General features: G+C 47.7%; 1 protein-coding gene across 1 annotated transcript in view; it reads left to right on the top strand.

The window, feature by feature from the left end:
- TTC27 (tetratricopeptide repeat domain 27) overlaps positions 1-13159 on the top strand; it is a 747788-nt gene that overhangs the window by 1195 nt on the left and 733434 nt on the right. Inside the window, exon 2 of the mRNA XM_082252288.1 lies at positions 2855-3025. Within this exon, the coding sequence (XP_082108414.1) occupies positions 2944-3025 (82 nt within the window). The 5' untranslated portion in view covers positions 2855-2943. The remainder of the gene's footprint in view (positions 1-2854; positions 3026-13159) is intronic.

Below are 13159 nucleotides of genomic sequence, written 5' to 3'. Positions count from 1 at the left end.
AATCACATCATAGAATAATTAAAAGAATGGAATTTGTTGCTCAATACAATGTATTGCAGAAAAGAAAGATATTTATATACATGTATATCTTAGCTCTATACAGGCAGTCCCCGGGCTACAAACATCCGACTTACAAACGACTCCTACTTACAAACGGAGGGAGACAACAGGAAGTGAGGAGAAATCTCCCCCTAGTAAGGGAAATTCACTCCTGTAAGAGTTCTCATGTGAAAAGGAATCTCCACTGAAGCTTTATCACCAGTCCTTGTTTCCACAACAACCCAACATTTTCAAAATCCAGTTGTCACATGGACAGAAAGTGAGGTGAAATATTCGGAACAGGGGTACAGACAGCAAAACAAATGGTACAGGGGTGTTGACACTACCCTATGCTATCCAAAAAACGTAAAAACTATTCTTTTGACTGGAGCTAAACTTAAAAAGTGTACCTTTTTTCCGACTTACAAACAAATTCAACTTGAGAACAAACCTACAGTCCCTATCTTGTTTGTAACCCGGGGACCGCCTGTACTTGGTTTTCTATTTTGAAGATAGCAAGCAATGCATTTTGTAGATAAATCCACTTCATCAGGGCTGGCAGTAGTAGAAGTGTTTATAAGGGAAAACCTTTTTTTTTTAATTAAAATTATAAGCATGTTATACTTATTAGGTCTGTGCAATGGTATTGCACAGAGTGTCACTGAACCTTCACTTCTGCCGGCAGTCTTGGCTCTCTCTTTTTTGTGTCTGCCCCTATAGCAAGCTGCTTGCTGTGGGGTCAGGCATGCTGGTATGCTCCTGAGCCGGGCTGTGCACGTCCAAGACACAGGGCGTGGATCAGCCTTGCCCCCTGCTCATAGGATTTGACTGACCGTAGCAGAAGCCAATGGCTGCAAGAGGTAAAATATTTTTAACAATGCAGGGAATGCATTAAGGTAAAACAACATTTTAGGTTTAGAAGTTAGAACCACTTTAAAGGAGAAGTATAGAATTAAAAAAATACATAGGCATATGTATGTAAGCATAATTGCCTGAATGCTCCAGCATCAGTGTGATGCTGCAGATGTACCAATTCTAAAATGGAGAACTGATTGATCAAATGACTGCTGATTGCTCAATTTGTGGTGTGCTCCAAGTAGAGAGCAGTGAGTGTTATTCACTGCTCTCTTCTCCTCCAATGCTCTCTGGAGCACCAGGGTGGGCACAGCTGGCTCCAGCTCTTAGCCATGCGCTGAGAGGCAGGGGCAGCTGTTAATTATGCAGTGGTGTGGATACCGACAGTAATTTCCAGATCCTTCCAGAGTTTGGTAGCTCTGCTCCATCAGCTGATAGGCCCATGCATGTGCTGCTTGCTTCTGCTTTTGCTTTCTTTGAAAACGCTGTCCTCTGATCCTCCCCGGCCAAAATCTTCTGGTTTGGCAGAGGTATATAAAACTGAGGGAGCTGTGATAGGCACTCATCGAGCGTGCTTGACTATGCCTGCCCTTTCCCCCCCAGCTTCTCCATGTATAGAAGCCATACTATAGCTTCTAAGAATGAAGGATGATCTATAAATAGAGGACAAGCAGATGATTGACTTGCAAAGTTAACCACTTCCCATTCAGTCCTGGAATTTCTTTATGTTGGCCTATATGCCTGGAGTTGGGATGGACTTCCTGATTGGCTGTCACAGTGGTCACCTGATCAGGAGCCCATCCCACTGGCTGCTGATCATAACTAGAGACCAAGAGCGGTCCATGGCAGGTTGGTCACTGTGCTCGGGAGTGCGATCAACACAGAAACCTCAGCCTTCTATGGATGTATTTGTGTAGTGTGCAATAAATCTGTCAAAGTGGAAACTGTGTGTTGTATAAAAAAAAAAAAAAAGATGCCCATCGCTGTAAGGGAGAACACATGTCGAGTGGCTGCATGCAAAGATCTAATTTATTCTGTAGCTGACAAAGGCTTTTGTATTGTTAAGAGATAAGGTTAGATCAAGTTTCAACTGGCTGAGACAGAATACAACTTTATGCGGGCAAGGTCACAGCTGGCTGTATGCCTGGAACATTGAATACCCATGAGAATGTAGTTGACGCAAAGACAGCTTTAAAAGGAAACTCACTGTTTAACAAATACAAAATGAAGTCTCTAAACCATAACTCTGAACAAGGTCCACTTGCTCAAAGCCCACCCTCTTCGCTGCTGTGTTACACGAATGCCAAAAAATTTAGGTGATATGTCATGAAAGAATAATGGAGGCTACAATTTACTTGTTTGACCTCTCTTTTATGAATGCTAGTTCCTGGCCATTGTTCAGATGCTTGAAATGTAATGCTGTCTGAATTGCTGATCTGGACCTATGTTTTGACACTCATTTACACCATGCTCGTGCTAAGGCTGTGACTCAAAGAATACTGAAGCCAGTCAGAGTCTGGAATCTAGGATTTTGAGAAGGCAGTCTTGCAAGTAACCTTGTGTTTCTCTGATGCACATATCACTTTAAAAAAAGTCCCCTTTGAGTCGGTTCACACTATGGCGACACGACTTCGGGGTGACTTGAACAAGTCGCTGTACACCGCGACTTCGGCGCGGCTTGCACTGACTTCACATAATGGAAGTCAATGTAAGTCGCTCCGACTTCGGCCAAAAGTAGTGCAGGAACCTTTTTCTAAGTCGGAGCGACTTGAGTCGCTCCTATTAGAACGTTTCCCATTGCACAGAATGGAGCACGTGTGTGAACTGCCACTATTAGTGTTTTGATAGTGGAAACTTGCTGTTAGCAGTAACTGAAATATATATGAAGAATGTTTTTATGTAACTGATGTGCTGTGTGTGAAGTAACTCACTTAGTTTTACATCTGTTTGCATACTGCAGGTTTTATCGTGGTATTAGGGCACCATCAGAGGTCATCTAATTATTTTTCTTGGTTCCAATTTACACTTTGTCAGCACACAATCGTCTGAATGGGGACTGCTCTGGAGCTCGATGTGTTGAGGGGCTTCCAAGCCACATCATACAAACAGAGAGAACCTGAAGACAATGCCGGTAAGTGGTATAATGCAGCCTACTTTATATGGCAAGGATAACCCCATATAGGTCAAGAAGTCTTAAAGGGGAGCTCCAACCCCCCACCAAAATATTAAAAGTCAACAGCTACAAATACCGTAGCTGCTGACTTTTAATATTAGGACACTTACCTGTCCTGAAATCCTGCGATGTCAGCACCACAGCCGTTTTTTAATCAGCTCTCGGGTGCTGCCCTTGCCGTTCCTTGTAAGAAAAACTGGTAGTGAAGCATTGTGGTTTCACAGCCGGTTCTTTACTGTGCATGCATGAATCGCGCTGCACTTTGCAAATGGGCTGGTGGCGGGGGAAGGAGGGGGGGGGGGACTTCCGGAGGACCTTGCCACGGTGAGGTCACCTTGCAGTGGGAACGAGTACCTGTCAAAAACAGGTACTCGCTCCCCCTGAAAAGGTGCCAAATGTGGCAGAGGTGGGAGAAGCAAGCAAGTGGAGCTTTCCCTGTTAGGTGGAGCGCTGCTTTGAGAGCAATAATTGAAGTATAACTGTGTGTCCATATTTAGTTATGCTTACAGTATATATCTGCTATTATATGCATCATGAAACCCTGGATATCCAGCCCAAATTTAGCAGCGTCAACATTTTTTGGCTAGCTTTGTTCAGGACATTTTATAGATAGGCAACTCCTATCCTCATATTGATTAGTGGTTCCAAATGAATACCTACTGCAGTAGGGAAGACACAAAAAGATACACTTCACATCTTTCCAAAAGAACTGTTCTGCTTTATTTGACGCAATTGAAGGTTTTTATACACATGATTACATAGGTATCACATTATTATTACAATTGTACTTTTATGGTAACAAGAGGCGTAACATAGGCAGGCTAATTCTAATCAGGACTTGAAAGAATGCAAACGTAATGAAAACATTATTAGTACTGTGTGCACAATGAGTGCAGTATGCAATACATACAAAATATAATACAATAATATACAGGATGTACAAATTTCCTTTACAGCTTGACAGTAGCTCTTTGTCTTTTTTTCTACCTAAACAATTTTTACATTTTTTAAGGACACTACTATGCTCTGTATTAGAGCCAAAAAATATATTTCTCTTACGTCCTCCGACAGTCGCCGCCTCTTCATATTCGTCACATATGGGGGTATTAGACTTTGCTCCGAAGGAGTAGCTAGGCAACAGAATATGTTAACATTAAAGCTTTTAACATATCCCACCCTCAAGGGGTGGTCCCCTCAGTCAATACCCTCCTACTTCCTGCAACCATATCTCAGTTTTAATGTCTAGCTTGTCAGGAGTGGCTGGCTTTCTCTGTGCTGGGGCTTTCTGCCCCAGACTCTTTCTTCTTTTTGAAATTTTGTTTGAGTTTTCTCTCTACCTTTACTTAGCTGTTATTTTTGTCAGCGTTAGTTAGTTCTTCTGATGAAGAGGATCATGCGGGCTGGGTCTCGGGCTGATCCCCCTGGTCGCAGGTCGTGGGTCAGTGGCTTCCCAGCCTGCCATCGAGCGTTCAGCCAGGTAACGCTCCTGGCACAGTGAACGACCCATCCCTGTTAGGTGCAGGGATGATTGGTGAGGTGGCTACCTCACTGGACGCTGTGCGGTTTCTTAACCCCCATTTTGTGCGTCTTGAATGCGACTCTCCCTGCCTCATGTGCAGCGGCTTGTTCGCCTGTGCGGGTCCCCCACGCCATGTGAGGTAAGTGTATTTATGTGGGGACCTGTCTGTCTGGGGGGGTGTCAGTCTGGGACTGTGTAACCTGCCTCTATTCACACTGCTTGTCTCCCTATCTCTCGGCTGCATGCTGTGGGCTGCAAGGGGGGGGGGGGAGCTGTGTGACACTGTGTGTGTCAGCCTGGTCAGTGTGTGAAGCTGTGTGCTGTGGGGCATGTTTTTTTTTGGCATGTTTGGGCATATACAGCGATCGCTGCGGCGATCTGACATGTATTCTTATACAGGGATGTCATGTGTGCTTTACTGCACTGTGGAGCGGCGGTTTCGGCGCCAAACGGCGCCATTTTGCCTACACTCGCTCCGGCCGCATGTTTTACATGCATGGCGGCCATTTTCTTGTAGCCTCCATAGGCTTTCATAGAGCGCCCTGGCAGCATCACTTCCTCTTTCCAGGAACACCGATCGAGGCAGCAGCAGCGGCGAGGGTCTCCTCAGGTTTTATCCTTCTGTTCTTGCTATCCATTGCCTGTGTTCAGTTTGCATATTCCCTGTGGGGGTCTCATTGTGCTTGAGTGTGGTGCGGTGGGCTGCGCTTGCCGCGCTTGCTTAAAGGGGCAGTTAACCCTTTATTGTCCGGCATTACAGGGGCAATGGATTCTCAGGAGGGCAAATTTCCTACCGCCTTGGTGGAAAGCCAGGGGACCGCTGTTTCCCCCCCAGGGGGGGATTTAGCCACTATTGTGGCTGGCCTTGCTGCTCAGGTACAGATGCTGGTGGCTGCTCAATCTACTAAAAGGCCCAGAGTTGCTCTTTCCTCTGATTCTGAGGGTGAAGGTGATGGGGCTGTTATGGCGGGGGCCTCCTTATCGGGGTCCCGCTCCTCCCTAGATCTAGTGGGGTCCGAGGTGGAGGCTGAGGTTGAGGGGGTTGATAATTCTCCCCCTGGCTCGCCTGAAGAGCTTGCAATCATGGATGAGTTGATTGCTTCCATAAAGCAAACGCTGCGTTTGCAGGATGAAGTGTGTCCCCCCGCCGCCTTGGCGGCTTATGGGACGCAGAGAAAACGCAGGACGCCGCAGGTTTTTCCCTGCAATGATGATTTTCAGCGCGCTGTTAAGGAACAATGGCGCAATCTGCGCAAACCTTTTGCTGTACCAAGTAGATTCAAGCTGCGTTATCCTTTCTCACCTTCCACTGATGAAAGGTGGTGTGTGCCTCCCCCAGTGGATCACGCAATTGCGGTTTTAAACAAAGCCACTGCGATTCCTGCAGAGGATTCCCCTGTGTTCCGTGATGCCACGGATAGGAGATTGGAGTCTCTTGCCCGTCGTACTTATTCTGTTACGGGTTCTATGCTTAAGGCTCTGTTTGCTTCTCTCATGGCGGCCCAGGCGATCGCAAGTTGGACGCAGATGCTTAGGCGCGTCCTAGTGGCCGATTCGGCCTCGCCGGCGACCCTGGATATGGTGGATCAAATCCACCAGGGTGTCATGTATCTGTGTGATGCGGACCTGGACCTGGTTCCGTTGGCTGCACGTGTGCACAGCGTGGCGGTGTTGTCTCGCCGCCTGGTTTGGTTAAAATGTTGGTCGGTGGACCAGTCCTCACGTAAGACCTTAGCCAATCTACCTTATGATGGGTCTCGCCTTTTTGGGGAGTCCTTGGATGTGTTGATCAAAGGGATCACCGGGGGTAAGAGCACTCTCTTGCCCCATTTCCCCAAGGCTAAGGGGGCTTCTGGGAAGAAGCATGCTAATTTCCGGCCCCCTCAGGGGTCCTTTCGTGCCTTTCGGCCGCACTACAAGGGCAAGCCGTTCAAAGGTCAAGGCTCTCAGAAGAAGCCCTGGTCTGGGAAACAGAAGTCCGGTCAATCCGGATCTGCAGCCCATAACAGTACGGCCTGAAGGGGCGCCCTCACCCAGTTTTGGGGTGGGGGGACGCTTGCTCGGTTTTCTTCAGCCCTGGTTGGCCCGTGTGCGGGACAGATGGGTTCAGGAGATCGTTCGATCTGGTTACAAGATCGAGTTTCTCTCTCGGCCGGAGAGCAGATTTTTTCCCTCAAATCTTCAACTGTCTCCAGAGCGTTTGCGGGACCTGCACCTGGCGGTGCGGGACCTGAGGGCTCAGGGAGTGGTAGTTCCGGTGCCTCATCGGGACAGATTTCGGGGGTTTTATTCCAATCTGTTCACCGTGCCCAGAAAGGAGGGCAAGGTTCGTCCAATTCTGGACTTGAAGGCTCTGAACAGCTCTGTGCGGGTTCGCAAGTTCCGCATGGAATCCCTGCGGTCGGTGGTGGCTTCCCTGGTTCCGGGGGAATTCATGGCCTCCATCGATTTGAAGGATGCGTATCTTCACATCCCCATTTTCGAGGGTCACCAGAGGTTCCTTCGATTTGCCGTTGCGGAGGATCACTACCAGTTCGTGGCGTTGCCTTTTGGTCTCGCCTCGGCTCCGCGGGTCTTCACCAAGGTGCTTGCACCGGTTCTGGCATTATTGAGGGCCCAGGGCATTTCTGTCCTGGGGTATCTGGACGACATTCTGGTTCGGTCTGCGACCAGCCAGGGTCTGGAGAAGGACCTGTCTGTCACGATGCAAACTCTGCAGGAGTTTGGTTGGACGATAAATTTTCCAAAGTCGACACTGAGTCCGTCGGTTCGTCTTCCCTACCTGGGAATGATTCTGGACTCCTGCCGGAAGACAAACTCAGAACTCTTCAGGAGGAAGTCAGGTCCCTCAGGGACGTTCCGCACTCGTCTCTGCGGACGTGCATGAGATGTCTGGGATTGATGGTCTCGGCCTTCGAGGCGATTCCCTTCGCCCAGTTTCACACGCGGGGTCTCCTGTCCAGGTGGGATGGGCGACCTCAATCTCTGGATCTTCAAATCTCGTTGAGTCATCGCACCAGAAGAGACCTTCTGTGGTGGCTCCAGTCCCCGATGGTGTCCGGGGGCAAGTCGTTTCGTCCTGTCTCGTGGACGGTGATCACAACCACCAAGGGGGCACCAGGAGTGCCCGAGCGGCTCGAGAAGTGGCCGACATTCTGTCTTGGGCCGAGACTCATGTCCCGGCGATAACGGCGGTTCACATTCCGGGGGTGGAGAACTGGCAGGCGGACTATCTGAGTCGCCAGACCCTGGATCAGGGGGAATGGTCTCTCCACCCGGCTGTCTTCCAGATGTTGTGCGCGAAGTGGGGTCTTCCAGATGTGGACCTGTTCGCGTCTCGTCTCAACAACAAGGTGAGAAGGTTCGTGGCAAGGACGCGCGATCCTCGGGCAGACGCGTCGGACGCGTTAGTGGCCCCGTGGCATCAGTACAGGCTGATGTACGCGTTTCCACCGATTCAGTTGCTGTCCAGGTTCCTTCGCAGGTTACACTCGGAACGCAGCACGGTGATTCTTGTGGCACCGGACTGGCCTCGCCGGTCCTGGTACGCAGACCTCGTGAATCTGGCGGTCGACGCCCCGTGGCGTCTGCCTCTTCGAGACGATCTCCTGTCTCAAGGACCAATATACCATCCTGCTTTACAGTCTCTGGCTTTGACGGCCTGGCTGTTGAGACCGAGGTCCTGAAGGAGAAGGGTCTCTCTCCAGAGGTCGTTCATACTATGATCAACGCGAGGAAGTCTTCCTCGGGGAAGGTTTATTACCGTACTTGGAAGGCCTATTTTGCCTGGTGTGAGTCCAGGGGGTTTTCACCCCGCACGTACTCGGTTTCCCGTGTGCTGTCTTTCCTTCAAACGGGTGTCGATCAGCGTTTGGCGCTGGCTACGATAAAGGGTCAGGTGTCTGCGCTGGCCGTTCTGTTTCAACGTCCCGTGGCTTCCAACTCCTTGGTTGGCACTTTTGTTCAGGGTGTGCGGCATCTGGTTCCTCCTAGGAGGGATCCTTTGCCCCCTTGGGACTTGAATCTTGTTCTGTCTGTGTTGCAACGTGCTCCTTTTGAACAGATCAGGGAGATCTCGTTGTCTATGTTGTCCAAAAAGGTCGCCTTTTTGGTGGCGATCACTTCGGCTCGCAGAGTGTCGGAGCTGGCAGCTTTGTCCTGCAAGTCTCCGTATCTGGTTGTTCATTTGGACAAGGTGGTCTTGCGACCTAATCCTTCTTTTCTTCCGAAACGGGTTTCGGAATTCCATCTTAATGAGGATATTGTCTTGCCTTCGCTGTGCGCGAAGCCTAAACATCCAAAGGAGGTGAGATTACATTCTCTGGATGTTGTTCGGGCGATAAGGGTTTACCTTAAATCGACTGAGTCTTTTCGAAAGACGGACTCCTTGTTTGTTCTTCCAGAGGGTCCTCGGAAGGGCATGGCGGCTTCGGCCTCTACCATCGCCAAATGGATCAGGCAGACCATTGAACAGGCCTATGCCTTGCAGGGGAAGGTTCCTCCTGTGCCTCTGAAGGCGCACTCTACTAGATCTCTGAGTACGTCTTGGGCCTGTCGCCATGGGGCTTCTGTAGCCCAGGTGTGTAAGGCGGCGACTTGGTCGACCGTACACACGTTCACAAAATTCTACAAAGTAGATGTTCAGGCATCGGCGGATGCTTCCTTTGGCCGCAAGGTTCTTAGTGCGGCAATTCCCTAGGGTCCCTTATGGGGACCTCTGGCTGTTGGGATAAGTTTTTTTATCCCCTGGTTATTTGTCTTTTCCTGGGTTGTTGCTCCTGTTGAGCACTTGTTTTTCCTGTTGCCCAGCTGGTTTCCTTCCTTTGGTAAGGTTCCTTTCTTTGATGCGGAGACTGCGTTGCCTTTTCGGCGCGGATGCGTTTCCCACCCCTCATGTTTGCACTGCTTTGGGACGTCCCCATATGTGACGAATATGAAGAGGCGGCGACTGTCGGAGGACGTAAGAGAAAACTGAATTTTTGTAAAATCTTACCTGTAAAATTCCTTTCTCTGAGTCCTCAGACAGTCGCCGCCCCCGCCCCTCTTTTGGGGTTTGGTTGTATACTCTACTGCTATTCCACTAAAACTGAGATATGGTTGCAGGAAGTAGGAGGGTATTGACTGAGGGGACCACCCCTTGAGGGTGGGATATGTTAAAAGCTTTAATGTTAACATATTCTGTTGCCTAGCTACTCCTTCGGAGCAAAGTCTAATACCCCCATATGTGACGAATATGAAGAGGCGGCGACTGTCAGAGGACTCAGAGAAAGGAATTTTACAGGTAAGATTTTACAAAAATTCCGTTATACAGTATCTCACAAAAGTGAGTACACTCCTCATATTTTTGTAAATATTTTATTATATCTTTTCATGTGACAGCACTGAAGAAATTACACTTTGCTACAATGTAAAGTAGTGAGTGTACAGCTTGTATAACAGTGTGACAGCGGTTTAGAATTTAATGGCTGTGTATTGAGTTATTTTGAGGAGACAGCAAATTTACACTGTTATACAAACTGTACACTCACTACTTTACATTGTAGCAAAGTGTCACATGAAAAGATATAATAAAATATTTACAAAAATGTAAGGGGTGTACTACTTTTGTGAGATACTATATACTATATATATACACACACACACACACACACACAACTGTAATGGTATATCATCTTTACAATATTAAGCAAAGGTTACTGCCATCAACAAGTTGGTGTGGCTCCTGGAAGCTTTAAAGTAGTTGTAAACCTCTGTAATGAGGTACTTGCCTCAGTCGATAGCATTTATTGTGGATCCTGTCTACTCCCTCCGTTCTCTGCTTTCTGCAACCTCTGAAATGAAAAATGAACAAATCATATTTTAATATAGTCGGTATCTGCCTCAGTCCACAGCACTTAGTGTGGATGAGTCATTTCTGACAATTTGTCTAGACACCAGGCAATCCTGGGACCCCTCTTTCAGCACATACCAGGTGATTGACAAACTTAGATGTGCATATTTCCCAATGAGACAGTGTAGAATGGTTATATGTCCTTACCCTCCACTCAGATCTCAGATTATACTCAGCTCTTTGCTGCGCAGTGTGTTGCATAAAATCCCCACCTCTGCATCCTGGAAGCTGAGAAATACCATCTTAACGGTGTACTCTAGAAGACTGTGGAGAAAAGATACTGCAGATAAACAGGTACAACTTATGTAGGAGGATTTTATTTATTAATCACTGTATCACCTGAGGACTTACTATATGTAGGGGTTTATTATCACTTAAGGCTGGATTCACATGTCAGCGTATGGATTGCGGGCAGAATCGCCGCGATTCCGCCCGCGATCCGGAGATTATTGCAAATCGCGGGACGCCTGTGTGTTGCCTACCAAACGCTGAGCGATGTTGCCGCGATTTCCGCCTGCCGAATCGTGGTAACATCGCGCAAAAAAAATCGCGGGACGCAATACGCTTCAAAGAAGCTCTTGTACTTTTTTGGGCGTAATGCGTCCCGCGATTTTTTTTTTGCGCGATGTTACTGCGATTCGTCAGGCGGATATCGCGGCAACATCGCTCAGCGTTTGGGGGGCTATTGCAAATCACGGGCAACGCACAGGCGTCCTGCGATTTGCAATAATCTCCGGATCGCGGGCGGAATCGCGCCGCGATCCATACGCTGACATGTGAACGGAGCCTTAAGGTTTGTTTGTAAACAAACCTGATAGCTTGAATGTGATAACTATGTCTAAGCTGACATAGTGATCACATGATTGGGTACCATGCTGCTTGTTTCCTGATCTTAAGGCTGCATTCACATGTCAGCGTATTGATCGCGGGCAGAATCGCCGCGATCCCGCCCGCGATCCGGAAATCATTGCAAATCGCGGTACGCCTGTGTGGTGCCCGTGATTTGCAATAGCACCCCAAACGCTGTGCGATGTTGCCGTGATTTCCGCCTGCCGAATCGCGGTAACATTGCGCAAAAAAAATCGCGGGACGCATTACGCTCCAAAGAAGCTCTTGTACTTTTTGGGCGTAATGCGTCCCGTGATTTTTTTTGCACATGTTACCGCGATTCGGCAGGCGGAAATCGCGGCAACATCGCACAGCGTTTGGGGGGCTATTGCAAATCACGGGCAACGCACATGCGTCCCGCGATTTGCAATGATTTCCGGATCGTGGGCGGAATCGCGGCGATTCTGCCCGCGATCAATACGCTGACATGTGAATGCAGCCTGAGTAGTGATTGGAGACGTCAGTGTTATTGTGATTTGACAGCTATCAGTTAGGTCCTGAGTATGAGGTGGTGACCTGCTATGAGTAAAGTCATCTTTTGACGGAAATGCGTTAGTGTTGGTTGCCCTATGGAACATTTTACTCCTTGGAATTAATAAAGAAGAAGCTTTTATACTCGCCTTGTTGCCGACATGTTGTGATTTGGATGTCTATACACAAGCAGCTAGAGACTGCTGGTCTGGCACAGTGAAGTTTAAGCCTTAGCCTGAGAGTTGTTTATCAGGTTGCATCACCTTAATCCCCCTTTGAACTGTGATCATTTATATATATACAGTAAAACCTTGGTTTGAGAGTAACTTGGTTTAAGAGCGCGCAAGACAAGCAAAATTTTCAAATAAATTTTGACTTGGTTTACAAGCGATGTCTTGATATACAAGTAGCTTCAAGTCACAGCTGAGTATAAAAGAGAAGAGAGGCGCCTCTAAGTGTAGCAATATGGTTACATGTAATGAAGGTACAACATTTAGCAACTCACATGGTTAATGATTGGAACAGGCACATCTAAGTATGCAGGCATCCAGGCTAAAGCTGTCCACATAGACCATCCTCTGCACCGCCATCTACGTCATCCCTTCCATGCTGCCCCTCGCTTTTAGATCGCTTTACTGCAGGGTGGTCTTCCCGGTCAGGATTACAGACTGGCAGCCGGCGGTGCAGAAGATAGTCCATGTGGACAGCTTTACCCCGGATGCCTGCATACTTAGATGTGCCTGTTTTATTCATCAACCATGTGAGTTGCTAAATGTTGTACCTTCATTAAATGGAACCATATTGCTACACTTAGAGGCGCCTTTCTTCTCTTTGATACTCTGTAGCTCCTACTGGATTTTGCTTCTTATCCCCTTGTGGAAGTGGCTATTTGTGGATGGACATTTTATGGTTATATAACCTATCGCAATGCTATAATCTTTTTATATGGACTATAAACTGAAGGACTTATGAATAAATGGTTGTGGAACGAATCATCTGAGTTTCCATTATTTCTTATGGGGAAATTCGCTTTGATATAAGAGTGCTTTGGATTACAAGCATGCTTCCGGAAAGAATTATGCTCGTAATCCAAGGTTTTACTGTATATATATTTAAAATACATGCCTTATGTATTTTCTGTCTATTATGTAGTAGAGGATTGTCCCAACAAGTAAGAAAATCTTCCAGTGTGATAATAATAAAAACCTGTAAAGTTTGATGTGCTTATGACTTTCTGCTGGGTCAGAAAAGTCCCAGCTGTCACAAGTGGAGTGTCTTACTCCTTGTACTGATTAGTTAATAATTAGACTACAATTAAAGGCAA

This window comes from Pelophylax lessonae, assembly GCF_965119305.1.
Source record: "Pelophylax lessonae genome assembly, chromosome: 3".
Taxonomy (NCBI): Eukaryota; Metazoa; Chordata; class Amphibia; order Anura; family Ranidae; genus Pelophylax; species Pelophylax lessonae.
The sequence above is the reverse complement of the archived record's forward strand: the minus strand, read 5'-3'. Positions and strand labels throughout refer to the sequence as shown.